At 36.3% G+C, this 13,319-nt stretch overlaps 1 protein-coding gene across 5 annotated transcripts in view; it reads right to left on the reverse strand.

Annotated features, from left to right (window-relative positions):
- The window catches only part of NALCN (sodium leak channel, non-selective), a 3,563,801-nt gene that overhangs the window by 176,104 nt on the left and 3,374,378 nt on the right, over positions 1-13,319 (reverse strand). For all 5 annotated transcript variants that reach the window (XM_044071239.1, XM_044071242.1, XM_044071240.1 and 2 more), the window contains exon 40: positions 744-901. In XM_044071239.1, the coding sequence (XP_043927174.1) occupies positions 744-901 (158 nt within the window). The remainder of the gene's footprint in view (positions 1-743; positions 902-13,319) is intronic.

The following is a 13,319-nucleotide window of genomic DNA, read 5'->3' on the forward strand; positions in this document are numbered from 1 at the left end:
CTTAAAGCCATACAACCCATACACACACGCACACAATGTATGTATGTATATATATATATATATATATATATATATATATATATATATATATGTATGTAAAGAGATAGAGATGTAAGCTATATATCTGTATCGGTAAAATACACACACATATACACACACAAGCCTATACACATATACACTTGCAAGCACACACACACACACACACACACACACACACACACACACACACACACACACACACACACACACACACACACACACACACACACACACACACACACACACACACACACACACACCACTTTTTGCCTCTTAAAATGCAACTATCATTTATTTTGCAACCTAATTTAAATTATGCAAAATATATGTTCTATCTAGTAAAATATTAATTATGAAATATCTATTTTCATAGAATCTAATATGTTTTATGACATTATTATAAACTCAAAAATTGAATTTAGAATGATCATTGTTTAAACATTGTTAATTTTAACATCACACTAGGTTTCTAATGCACAATGAACACAAATATGTATTCTGGTAATGTATTTGTTAGCTGCAATAATATATGTAAAAATATACCTAGGATTGTTCTCTAAAGGCACGTTATGCACTCTGGACACATTAATAAAAACAGTGTAGTGCCAATTAGTCAGATGCTTGGAAGATATGAGTATGAGTGAACTGCATTCTAGGCTTGATATGAGAGCAATCTATAATGTATAATTAAATATAAATATTACCTTAGGACATCATGAAATGTAACATCTCCACCATTATGTAGTCTTTCCATTTCATAACACATGTGTTTGAACAGAAGCTTGTCTTTATCTAGGTCAACCTCTAGTCTTCCACGTAATAACCTCAGCAAGAACTTTACACGAGATGTGGGGATCACACCCTGTGGAAGAGATCACAGTTTCATGAGAATATACATAATAAGAATAAACCATACAATTCTGTATTTCAATATCTTTTTTTAGTAATATTACTATTTTTATTCTATCATTTTATTCACCATCACATCTAACACACTCTTAGCTCTTCTCAGTCTCCAGGTAAATCAAATATATTCACTGAGTCAGTTCTGCCATCAGCATATCACTTGTTTCCATCCTGAAGATCAATTAAGTTTCAAAACTTAGGAGACAAAATTAAGCTTTAGAAGTCACACTATGGCATTTACTGGACCGATAATGCCACAAAAAACGTTATCTATTTAAAGTCCCTTATTTATGTGTTTACTTTATAGTCTAATGAGTAGGCTAATGTCTAGCTATAAACTTCTAAAAGCAAAACAAATTAGGACACTATGACAGATCATACCCAAATGTTAAAATAAGTTAAGGGATTTCTTAGATTCATCGCATATCACTTCTATGATGACAGTTTCATTGAAACTAGATGACTTAAATGGCATTTCACTAGGGCAGCTATTTTTTTATAACAAAGTAGATACTGAAGAATGTGTTCTCTTTTAAGAGTGTATGAGGACTTTGCCCCACAAAAGCTATTTTTCATTTTCTCCTTATTTTTTTATTTATTTTCAAACTGCAAATTTTAGTCAGTTTTGTCTCTACTAGTGTTCCTACAAATGGCATACCACAAAACATATCACATCCACTGGTCATGTATGCAACTATAAAATAGTACACAATCTCAAAGAATACCGTCTCATATGACAGCTTATAGCCATAGGTATTAGAAATACTTAAGAATGACAGCTGACACAAGTACATTAGGTACTTTTAAGCAACTCTATATTCATATTTAGCTCCATGCCTCTTAACCCTGTTAGCACAATAATTATGGACAAAGCCAAAAACTAATGGTGGACAGAGGTCCAAAGTCAGTGACAAATGTTAAATATTGCCTTATTGACTTAGAATGCTGACAAAATAAAACATTTGCCCTAGGATGCATTTTTGGAAGGCTATGAAGTCTGAAACTCAAATATCTGTCATTATTAAACAGCTTCAGTCCTCAATAATTTTCTAGGAAGCCACATATTTTATTAGTAGCAGACAAAAATGTGAGACAAAAATCTGGACATTCTATGAAGTTCTGAACAGTTGATAGGTATGTTTAGCTCCATGGTACAAATGGCAACACTTAGAAGGCTTTGAGATTAGTAGAACTTCAGCTTGACCATCACAGTTTAATAAAACAGTTTCACTTTTCTGGGTTTTCATATAATCTCTTTAAAAATGAAGTGTGTTATATTTTGAAACCAGTGAAAGCAAATTCTGTAACAAGCTATCCAGTTACTTGCTTCACCCAGCACATGAGCAGAATGCCTGAAGTTTCCCTAACCTTTGATTTGTGGTTGTTAATTATCAAAAGCATACACTTTGTAATGCACGTGGTCAGACATTTCAATAATCTATAGATGAAAACCGTAGCATGCATGACCGAAAAGATACTACTTGAGAGTTTGAGAACTGTATCTTTATTCTCTGACATTTAAGTTATTGTACTCTGAATACTGGTCCCATCTAGTCAGGAAACTACATATTAATATTTATATCAGTTTTGATCATGGAAAGCAAGTGTTCCAACCCTTATTTGGTATACATTTGGCTTAACCTTAGGAGTGAAGAAACTTTTTTAAGAATACCGCTATCGAACTGGTAACTCATAATTCTTGATATTGGAAATGAGTTAAACTACATCAAGTTTTATTCTAAGCTAGAAATGTTCCTCATAGGTGTCTACAAATGTAGTGGATGGCTGCGGTGGTGCAGCAGTTAGCGTTGTCACCTCACAACAAGAGGCTCTCCGGTTCGATCTTTGGCTGGGGTGTCTTCTGTGTGGGGTCTGCATGTCCTCCCTGTGGTCATGTGGGTTTCCTCCGGGTGCTCTGGTTTCCTCCCACATCCCCAAAAGACATGCTGCAAGTGGATTGGACACACTAAAATTGGCCCTAGGCATGAGTGCGTGCATATGTGTGCCTTCTGTGGAAGGTTTGGAAGGCTGGCAACTCGACACCGTAAAAACTCCACTGCCAATCATGAGCAGACAAGGTGATCCGCTGTGGCGACCCCTAACCGGGAAAAGCCGAGAGAGAGAGAGGTGTCTACAAATGTAGATATTTTAAAGGTTATAGCTAAAGACTATACACAAATCAGGCTGTGATAAATACATAATATATTTGTATCACATGGCAGTAATTGATACCCATTAAAAAGCTGCTCTTGCAATGAACTTTATACACAATATAGCTTACTGACTGTGGCTATGAATATGAATAGCTATGACAGATGAATACAAAAGTTTGTACAATTTTTGTTAAAAAGTTTTTGTTAAAAAGTCGTACAAGTGAAAAGGCATACAACACATTAAAACAAGGGTATATAACAGCATGCCAAAACAGAATAATATACATGAAATGAATAATGAAATATTTGAGATAACTTCTGAAATCCATCTTGAGTTATAGGTTGCTAAATTACAGAAACTAGGATCATGAATATATTCACACAGCCATTTTTTGCAAGTTACACTGCAAAAAGTAAATACAGAGCTCCACATCTACTTAAAAGCTTTAATAAAAGAAAAAGAGACTAGCAATCATATAAAGATATATTAAGAAGACATTTCCAAACAGATCTCCAATCTGTAAAGGTTTTCTTAAAGTTGGCTGAAGGTTTGTAAGTATTAAAATATTTTTGTATAAGAAAAGAAAACTTATAAACTAATATGAGAAGTAAGGAAGTCCGTTGTGCATTAATGAAAGCAATTTATCAAGCTAGTCTCAAAACAGTTCTCCTTATTTAGAAAAAAATACCACAAACCAGTGATGAACTCCTCGAAAAAAATAGTAGAAACAGCAAACCCAGTTAATAATCTCTGTTGAAACAAGGCAGAAACAAGTTGCTGAAGACGTCAATTCACACCAAACTGCTACAGGAAAGTAATTTATTAAAATATGTTAGTGCTTTCACAATGATAAACATTACTTCATCAGACAAACCTACATCTTCAACAGTTAGTTATATACACAATTTTAAAACACAATAAACCAATTACAACTAACAACCACTTTAAAAACACCCCCTCACCAAGAAGCATACAAACTTAAAGTAAAATCTTATTGTGTTACTCTAAACATAACCCCTATCACTTCAGCTTACTGGATTTCAAATCAGGTTTCAATGGGACTGAATCATTCAGCCCAAGGCCACAATGAGCCCCCAGCCTCAGAATCCACTGCAGTTCAATATTCTCAGTTCTATTTGTCAGATCACCCATTCTGACATTCTCTTTCAAAACATGTAAAACTTGAAAAGTAAAAACATGGTCTTCCCCTGTAAATAATGTATGCTTAGCCAGAGCACTGTATTCAAAGCCCTTTCTAGTGTAATATAGATGAGCCCTTATCCGCTCCCTTAACCTACGGTTAGTTTTTCCTACATAGAACTTGAAGCAGATTTTACAGTGTGTTATATAAATAACATTATTTGTGTTACAGTCAGCTGAAGCTCTCAACTGCCATAGGGAACCTGTTCCTGGGTGCTTGAAAAACTGGGATTCATCTATAAATTCACAGAAAGCACATGCTTCACAATTTTTAGTGCCAGTGCAGCTCCCACCAGGTGGATCATGATTTTTTGGGTATGAAAGCCTTTGCTTCAATGTCCTCATAATTTTAGAAACAAACCTAGGGTGCAAGCCCACAAGTCCTGCAGCCCTCCCATCAACCTGTAAAATATGCCATTGTTCTGTACAATGCCTCTCACCTTATTAACATCACTGCTGTATGACAATACAACTGGAACATTAATATTTCTCCTTTGTGTATCCACCCTTTTTACCCTATCACCAGAAAAATATGGTTTAGCCCTATAATTAACCTTATTATATGCCATATTAACCTCAGACTGGGTGTACCCCTAGTCAAAAATTTATTTTTCAAACATTCCAAGTCATTTTCAAAGTTCTGACTCTCATATGACAAACATGATACTGTCATCGCTTGACCCTTTACAGTATTAAGGAAGATATGTTGTGGATGCATACTAGCCTTTTGCAGGAATGCTGGGCGATAACACTCCTTTTGTGCATCTTAGTGGACAAACTAGCATCCATTGTTTTAACCACTTCCACATCCAAAAAGTCAATTTTCTCAGTTGAAAATTTCATGGTGAAATTCAAAAAGTTACTACTCTCATTCAACAGACACACAAAAGCCATCAATGTCACTTCATCCCCTTTCCATCCTAAAAAACGTTATCCTTATTTGTTTCAAGTTAAGATTTAGAATGGCTTTCTGGTGCACTAACATTTCTATTTTTTCCCTCCATCCTGCTCCCTGTTTCATTATTTCCAGCTATCCTGGTGCTGTCATCCACCAGTGGGTCTATCTACTCTTCCTTCCTCCTCTAGACTTCTCTAAGTGAGCTTACTTTGTTGTGAATCTTAAGGGGATCTTGGGGGGTGGTGCCTGCAACTGTTTCAATTGCAGAGGAGTGGGATATTTTTGTACTACCCTTATTACAGCACCTCCTCATCCCTGCAGTTACCAACAATGTCCAAAGGTCACACCCATCTATGGATCACATCTCTTTCATGAACAGCCTCCCTCTAAACGAGCATGTCCATCCCTCCCTGCCAGGACTTCCGATATCTGAGCCGCTAATCAAACCCTGGTCACTTGGGCCATAGGGCTTTATCTCTCTACACACAATAAATATTATTGTATAAGATGAAACAACATAAAAGTAAACAAGTGGACAAAACCAGAACATATGTTGAATATCTGCATTATGATTCTTGCAAATGGCACAAAATGGAAGTGAGCTAGAAGAGTAGACTGATCTTTTTGCAGGTGTTAAATATGCATTGAAAAATATCATGTATAGACTACAGAAGAGCTTTTTTTTGAAAGGGATGTAATGCAGAGCTGAATTCCAGAGATGGGTTGAATGTTGTTTCAAAGAGCAGGATCTATATTATTCCAATGAAAAGAATAAAAAGGAGTGTTATTTCAAACCAAATTCAAAGTTGTTTATATTACTTTGCACCATTTTAATCAGAAACAAATCCAAAACTCTGTACTATTTATCTTTTATAATGTCTTTGTATGTAAGATTATGCTATTTCATTCACATTGTCAGTTGCATAATCCACTGCATTTTTTACCTACAATTATTAATTACAATGTAACTTTCTGAGTCGTGGGTCCTGGCCATCACCAAAAAGGATCCACAGTCCAGTCCAGGTAAATATATATGGAACATATGGGGTTCTGGGTGTGTGGCACATGAAAAAACTACCCTGAAGTTTAACGCTCACTAAATTTGAGTTTCTTAATTCTTCAGTGCAGATATTTCATTTGTCTTACCATACAGGCTTCACATATTGCATTTATCCATTTTATATGTTTCAGTTTTGATTACTGTTTCCCATTTAATTCAGAAAGACGCATCATTTGCATAGTAAGATTTTAGTTTTCCTTACCTGTACTTTCCCTTAAATTATTCCACCCGTTCACACTTACATCATCCTCCCGCCCTCTTTTTTTTTGCTTATACTCTTATTCTCTGTAAATTCGACTCCTCCTCCTTCTCTGTAGCTGTGCACTCCTCCAGGATAGATGGATGCACGCTTATTCATCTGTTGTAACCTCAGCTCCTCCAAAATGTTTCTGTCAACAATTTATCAAATCTCCTTGCTTCTCTGTTGTAACAATATTGAAAGTGCTGCCATTTTATGTTTATACATTTGCAGCACTTTATACTGTTCTGTAACTGTATTTATGACAATGTTGGTGTTTTATAGCATTTTAGTAGATGCATTTAGATATTCCTTCACTTGCTGCCTTTAAATGTCTCCTGTTGCTCATGCTGAATAATTTATATCAGGTATGAATCAATAACACTATTTTACATGACCTAATTTACCTATCTATTTTAGTCTATGCATTAGGAAACTTTATGTGTATTACAATAATAATAAGACGTGGGTACAACTAAAGTGAAGAATTCTTATTAAGAAAGGAGTTTTGCTTTTGAACTAGACCATGATATTTATCAAAGTCTGATGAAGAACTTCATTTTGTTTGAAACTAACTTATTTTTTAAATAAATATTCCTCACTTGAGGCACATCTGCTTATGTGTTTTTATATTTATTATTAATTATTTGTTTGACAGAGTTGTGTGTTACATGTTTTACTGTTTTTATCTTGTTGCGCGTTACATTTTGCACAGCATTCATTGTATTAACTTGCTTTTTTTCCTACAACATGGCCTAGAAGAGTCCTCAGACCACTTCACTTAGTAAATTAAAAAATGTAAAAGTAAAAATGTTTAAATGAATAAATAAGGTTTGTGTGGGACAAATATGATGTGATTTAAAACATTTCTTATCTATAGGGGAAGGAAAGTGCTCCTGTTGCCGGTTTGAGATGACAGCTGATACACTTTTTCTGTGTCTGTTATTATCACATTTGTGTGAGAAAAAGATGATGCCATTTCCCCAAGGTCAGATCTCATGCGCTTCAAAGCTTACTGTTCTAGAAGTGGACTGGCCCTCTGGGCAGTTTAGGTCTGACCCCTATCCAAACCATGCACTTTGTTAGCATCAATTTCCCCTTTTTGTCTGGTGTATTATTATGTGTGTGTGTGTGTGTGTGTGTGTGTGTGTGTGTGTGTGTGTGTGTGTGTGTGTGTGTGTATATATATATATATATATAAATAAAACAGAGAGAAATCGAGATAGCTATGTTTATAAATATATAAAACAAGCTTATTATTATTACTCATCAAAATGCAGAAATGCTGCATATTGCAAATAATTGCAAATCATTGTAATCATTGCAAATCATTGAAAATGATGAATATTGCATCCATTTCTCCAGGATGTCTGCAAAATAAAAGCAATGGAAATGCAATTTCTCCCAGACAGAGAATAACATCTTGCTGCAGGTTCTCTACTGTCAGTGAATGACTGGCCATGATAAATCTGACTGGACCTATTGTAACCATGGTTGACAGGATGCGGTTTGTGACATAAGTGCTATCAATAGCCTCTGCAGAAACTATTAATAAGACAGACACTGGGCCACCAACATGATAAGTGCTGCCAAGGAGAGTGTCACTCACCTCGCAGATGGGAGGTGGTCCATCAGACAAATCACCATTAACAGAGATGAAAGAGTTCCTTGTCTCTTTGCATGGATAGGCTGAGAATTCAAGAGGCCACAACAGTGTCCTTTGACATCGGAGTCAAACTGCAGTGGGCTCCAAGAATCTCTGTTGGAGATAGCCCAAGTGAGTATGTGTGCTGTGCATTAAGTAACTGCATACTAGATAAATCTGTACTGTCCTGTGGGTAAAAGACCACCAATATAAGGTAAGGGCATTATTATTACACATTATCACTATACTCAATATTTATCAGAGGGGCGACACTGTGCAGAGTCAAGGATGTCTGAGGCAAATAAATTACTACAGGCCTGTATTTTAAATTTTGAGAGAATGCAAGAGAAATGATATAGAACTAATGTAACACACTCAGATCACATGAAGGAGTGAGTGCTAGTTTTTGGCAGCAGCAGAAGAGAATATACTTTACAGCTTTTAAGCATGTTTATAAATATGAAAAAACATGCTACTCATATGAAGCAATGTAAGCAAAGAGGTGACTCAATAGTCGATAAAATTCCATTGCCAAAAGATATTTAAACTCTATTTCACTGTTTAAGCTAGGGATTTACAGCAGAATGGCCACTACTGCATAGTGTGACAGAAACTGGAATGCAGTACGCATATACTGTGGAAGATTTAAATGTAACAGCAGAGGGTGAATCTCCCAAATTAACATTTGTTATGGATACTAAAAATTCCTCCATTGGTGTGGAGGTTATCAAAGTATCATAGGAGGTTATTAGGCTAATGGCCCTAGAACCTTTTCAGCCTAGCCATTCATGTCCCAATTTTCCCAATTATCAATGCCCATGGGCTATAATAGCTTTGGTATATGCTTGTGACTTAGGGCATCTACAAACTGCTTCTGTCCATAAGGGCCGCAGGCGACAAGCCAGGGTGAATTTCTGATTTTCCATCCATTGGTCCAAATTGGCTTTGAATAGGCTTAGAAAAGAGTTGTGTTTCACATGAATGCAGAGTCAGCTAATGAGAAGGAGTAATCTCTGAGAAACATACCTATCACTCCATGTTCAACATATCAAAAATGAGGTTTAGATCCTAAATTGAGTAATTCTGGTGCTGTTTATTTTGTGAATCTGTAGTATTTCCATCAGGGCTGGAACATAGAATGCCTTGAAGATTATGCAAATATTGCCCCTCAATAGTTTGCAGGAGACCAAGTATAGGGACAGGGCTTTGAGGTGGTCCACACAGGACATATTATTTACACCCTGTATTCTTTTAGTGAGGAACTTCTGTGGCTGCACCACAGCTGTTGCAAATGTATGGCCATGTACATGCCAAAGGGTACACTGTACTTGATTATTGGTCTAATGAGGGCTGAGAATAATGGGGCTATGATTTCCTTTGATATGGATGTCATGCCCTTACTCATAAGTTGTGCCACGGAGAAGGACTTTCTCACTAAGAAGGTCACATGGTGATCAAAGCTCAGGTCATTGTCAATCTGAGTTCCCAAGTCCCTTACCATTGGGTCTACTCTTAGGGGGGTGTTATCAATGTTGCAATTTGCAGAGGTAGTTGCCTTCACAAAGGGTATAGTTATGCATTGTTTTGTATTCTTTTAGGACGTGGTTCTAGCACCAGTTGTTTGTCTGTGTTAAACCTTCCTAGAGGATATGTACATCTCTGGGGATTCATTGATTGCACCCAGTTTACAGTCATTAGCATAACTGGTTAGCCAAAGGATCTGAACATTTGGCTTAACTTCAGAGAAGTATATTCCAAACAGGACAGGTCCCAGAATTGAGCCCTGTGGGATACTAATAGTAAAAGGCCATTTGGTGGAGGTGGATTCCCCTGCCCTAACTTCATGTGTACCATCTGTGAGCCATTTGGCGGTCCATTAGATGACACATGGATTTATGTCTAAATTTGTGAATTTATCTATAATACCCAAGTGCGAAGTCAAGGTATGCAGTATATACCATTTTGCCCTCATCCATGGCTCTAGTGACCTTCTCAAAGAAGTCCACAAAGTTCAGGAGGAATGAACTGCACTTGACAAAAACAAAGTGGAATGGGTCTAGTGTATGAAGATTTCCTATGCCTTTATTTATCAAGTCCACAATAATTCTTTCCATGGATTTGCATAAAAGACTAGTCAAACTTATGGGTCTTTAATTCCCTGGGTGTGTTGATTGTCCGCCTTTATGTAGAGGGATGACAGTTGTAGTCCTCCATGCACTAGGGATGAAGCCTGTCTGGAGGCTGTAGGTGAATAGAGATTGTAGTGGGCCTGACAGGTCATGTATCAAGCTATTTAAGAGGCATCCTGGGATATTATCAGGACCCATTGATGCAATTATTTGAGCTCTGGAGAGTGCAGTGAAGCCCTGTTCTTTTGAGATAGATGGGGAGAAATGGTAGATGGTATTTCCTGGGGGAGAAGTGGGGGTGATAGGAGGGTGAAATTGGTGCTAATTTATCTGCCAGCAAATTTGTTATATCCCCCTGGTTCAGTATAGGAAGATCTATATACTATTAGTTTAGCATGTTGCTGTTTGCTCCTTTTAAGGTTGTGTACATAACTGAAAATGCATTATGTTTATCCTTAGCCTGTGAGGCTAATTTTACCTCAGAGTTGGCTTTGGTGGATTTTATTAGATTCCTGAGTTGTTTGCTGAGACAGATGAGGGAGTTTGTTTTTGTCTTTAGGGTGTAGCTCTTTCTAATTTTGGACAGGATTTTCTTTCATTTGTTGTACAAACAATTAATACTGGGAATCCACCAAGGGGGCTTGTTTTGGGAGTTTGTCCTAAGTTTTTTCAGTTTGGAATGGCTGTTTCTATGCAGTTATTTATATGCTTGTACAAGGTTTCCGTAAACACTTCCACATAGGCCACCATGTTCTCTGAATTTGGTGAAGCTTAGAATTTAGCTATGCCTTCACTTAATAGGAGGTAGTTATCCTTGGGAAAGTTCTTAATGGTTCTGGGGTTTGCTAGCAGTTCACCCTTTATATTTATTTCAAGGGTTATACTTTGAAATCTGATCTAACCATTGAGGACATTACACGGTGGTGGGGGGTGGTGGACTACAACATTCTCTTATATTTCTGAGGACCAGAGAGGCAGGATATTTGCACTTCTAGTAGGTGTACAGATTAGCTGTTCAAAGGTGTTTGCATTGACAAATTCTGGGAATCTATGAGCCTGCGTGTTAGTGGTTATGGAGAGATAGTTGAAATCATTTATGAATTGTGAGTGACTCCAGTACATTCAAGTATATGGTATGGTTATACTGGGTCATAGATGGGGACCTACAGCTAACAAGGATATGATATTGGACTTTACCTAAGGTTAGTTGGACATGGAGAAGCTCAAGCATGTCATATTGTTTGACAAACAGAAAAAATGCAGTAGAAATGTAACAAATGAGGCCTATATCCTGCAGAAATTCACAGTTCTCTCACTATTGCGAGTTTTACTACAAGACTAAAGACCAAGTGAAATACAAACAATAAAAAGCAGTAGATATGAAATAAATGAAGCTTAGATCCTGCAGCAACTTACAATTCTCCCACTACTGTGATGGGTACTACAATACTAAGGTCTCAGACCAAGTTAAACATACAAACAGTTGACATTTGGTTAAAACAAGGGAAATGTACAAAAAAAAATACACAATTCAGATTAACACAGGCACTAGTTCAAATTTGATTATATGAAACAGGCTAGCTCGAGCTTTAAGACTTTAATAGGAGTGCCTTTTCAGTTTGAGCTATTTGTGTCCAGTAGAAATAACACTGGGATGGGCTTGCAAACTGACAGTAGGGGCAGGCAGCTAAAAAGGCACCAAGTATAAAAGCACTACAAGAGCTGGGGGAGTGGGTGGGACAAATATCCCAAAATCAATGCAGTCAAACAGCAGTTTTAACCTCAGAGCTCTTGTAGGTGAAGAGGAATGTAGGTGACTACCTTAAATAAGAAAACTGTTTCTCAGCTCCTCCCACTAATTAGCTAGGTCTAATTCCTATTCAATCAATGAATACAAAAGGACTATTTGCTAAATGACTCTAGCCAACAACTTTTAAGACTAAAAAATAGAATGCAGTAAAACAAAGTTTAAAATACCACAAACTGTAATATAATATCAAAATCAAAAAAATAATGGGACTGTCCAAACCTTAAAAGTAAAAAATACAAAAATCGATGCAGTCAAACAACAGTTTTAAACCCAGAGATGTTGTTTTTAAAGAACTATTAGAAAAGCAGAATACAGCCCAAGAAGAAGTAAGACAGAATAGAAATGAGAAGTTATGCTAATGATATGACTGATTTTGCTAACAATTTGTATTTTATTTGTGAGAAACTGAACCATCTTAAATCAGCAGTTAACCAAATAGTTCAAATATAACAATCAATTTCTCAATTACAAACTTAGAATTTACAACAAGAACAACAAATTAAACTCTTGGAAGATAGGATGGCTGAGTTGAACTTTGACCATGGTCAGTTAAAGGAGAACTTTGCAATACTGGAAAAATATTACATTTCTATGAAAGAACAATTATTAGAGTTTGAATTTTGAGCTAGAAGGAAAAATATGTATAATTTGAGTTCCAGAATCTTTCAACAGTCAAAAAGGATTTGACAAAGTTATGCAAAGTAATTTTAAATCATTACTTGATTTAGATCAGAATCCAAACCTTGAAATGGATGGTGTACAATAGGTCAGCATATAGAAATCCGGATGGAACTGATAGCACTCATTTGAAAATTTTGCAAATAAAATGTTGTGAAAAAGTTTTTATTGGCAGCTTTCAGAATTTTTTTTTTATTTGAAGATCATAAGATCTCTGTATTTGCTGGTCTACCATATGAGAGTTTTGCTACCATACAAACAGCTTTATGTAAGAAAATGTGATATCTTTTTTCCTTTATACAGCCAGGTTAAAAGTTGTTTGGAAAGATATTCCATTCATTTTATTTCTACTGTGGCTGAAACTAAAGCATGAATTAACTGCTTAGTGCATATTATAAGGCTCCTGGACACATGAGCAATTGCCTTGCATGGCCTGAGGAGCTTGGCCCTTCAAACAAACCACAGGACTTATGGGAGTTTTTCTTGTGAACCTTTTCCCTATTGTCCTCATGTTGGTTTGGTAGCATTCATATTTTTCCTTTCTTTACTTGAGGATGCTTTC

Source organism: Protopterus annectens, chromosome 5.part0 (genome assembly GCF_019279795.1).
Source record: "Protopterus annectens isolate FY-2018-M chromosome 5.part0, PAN1.0, whole genome shotgun sequence".
Taxonomy (NCBI): Eukaryota; Metazoa; Chordata; order Ceratodontiformes; family Protopteridae; genus Protopterus; species Protopterus annectens.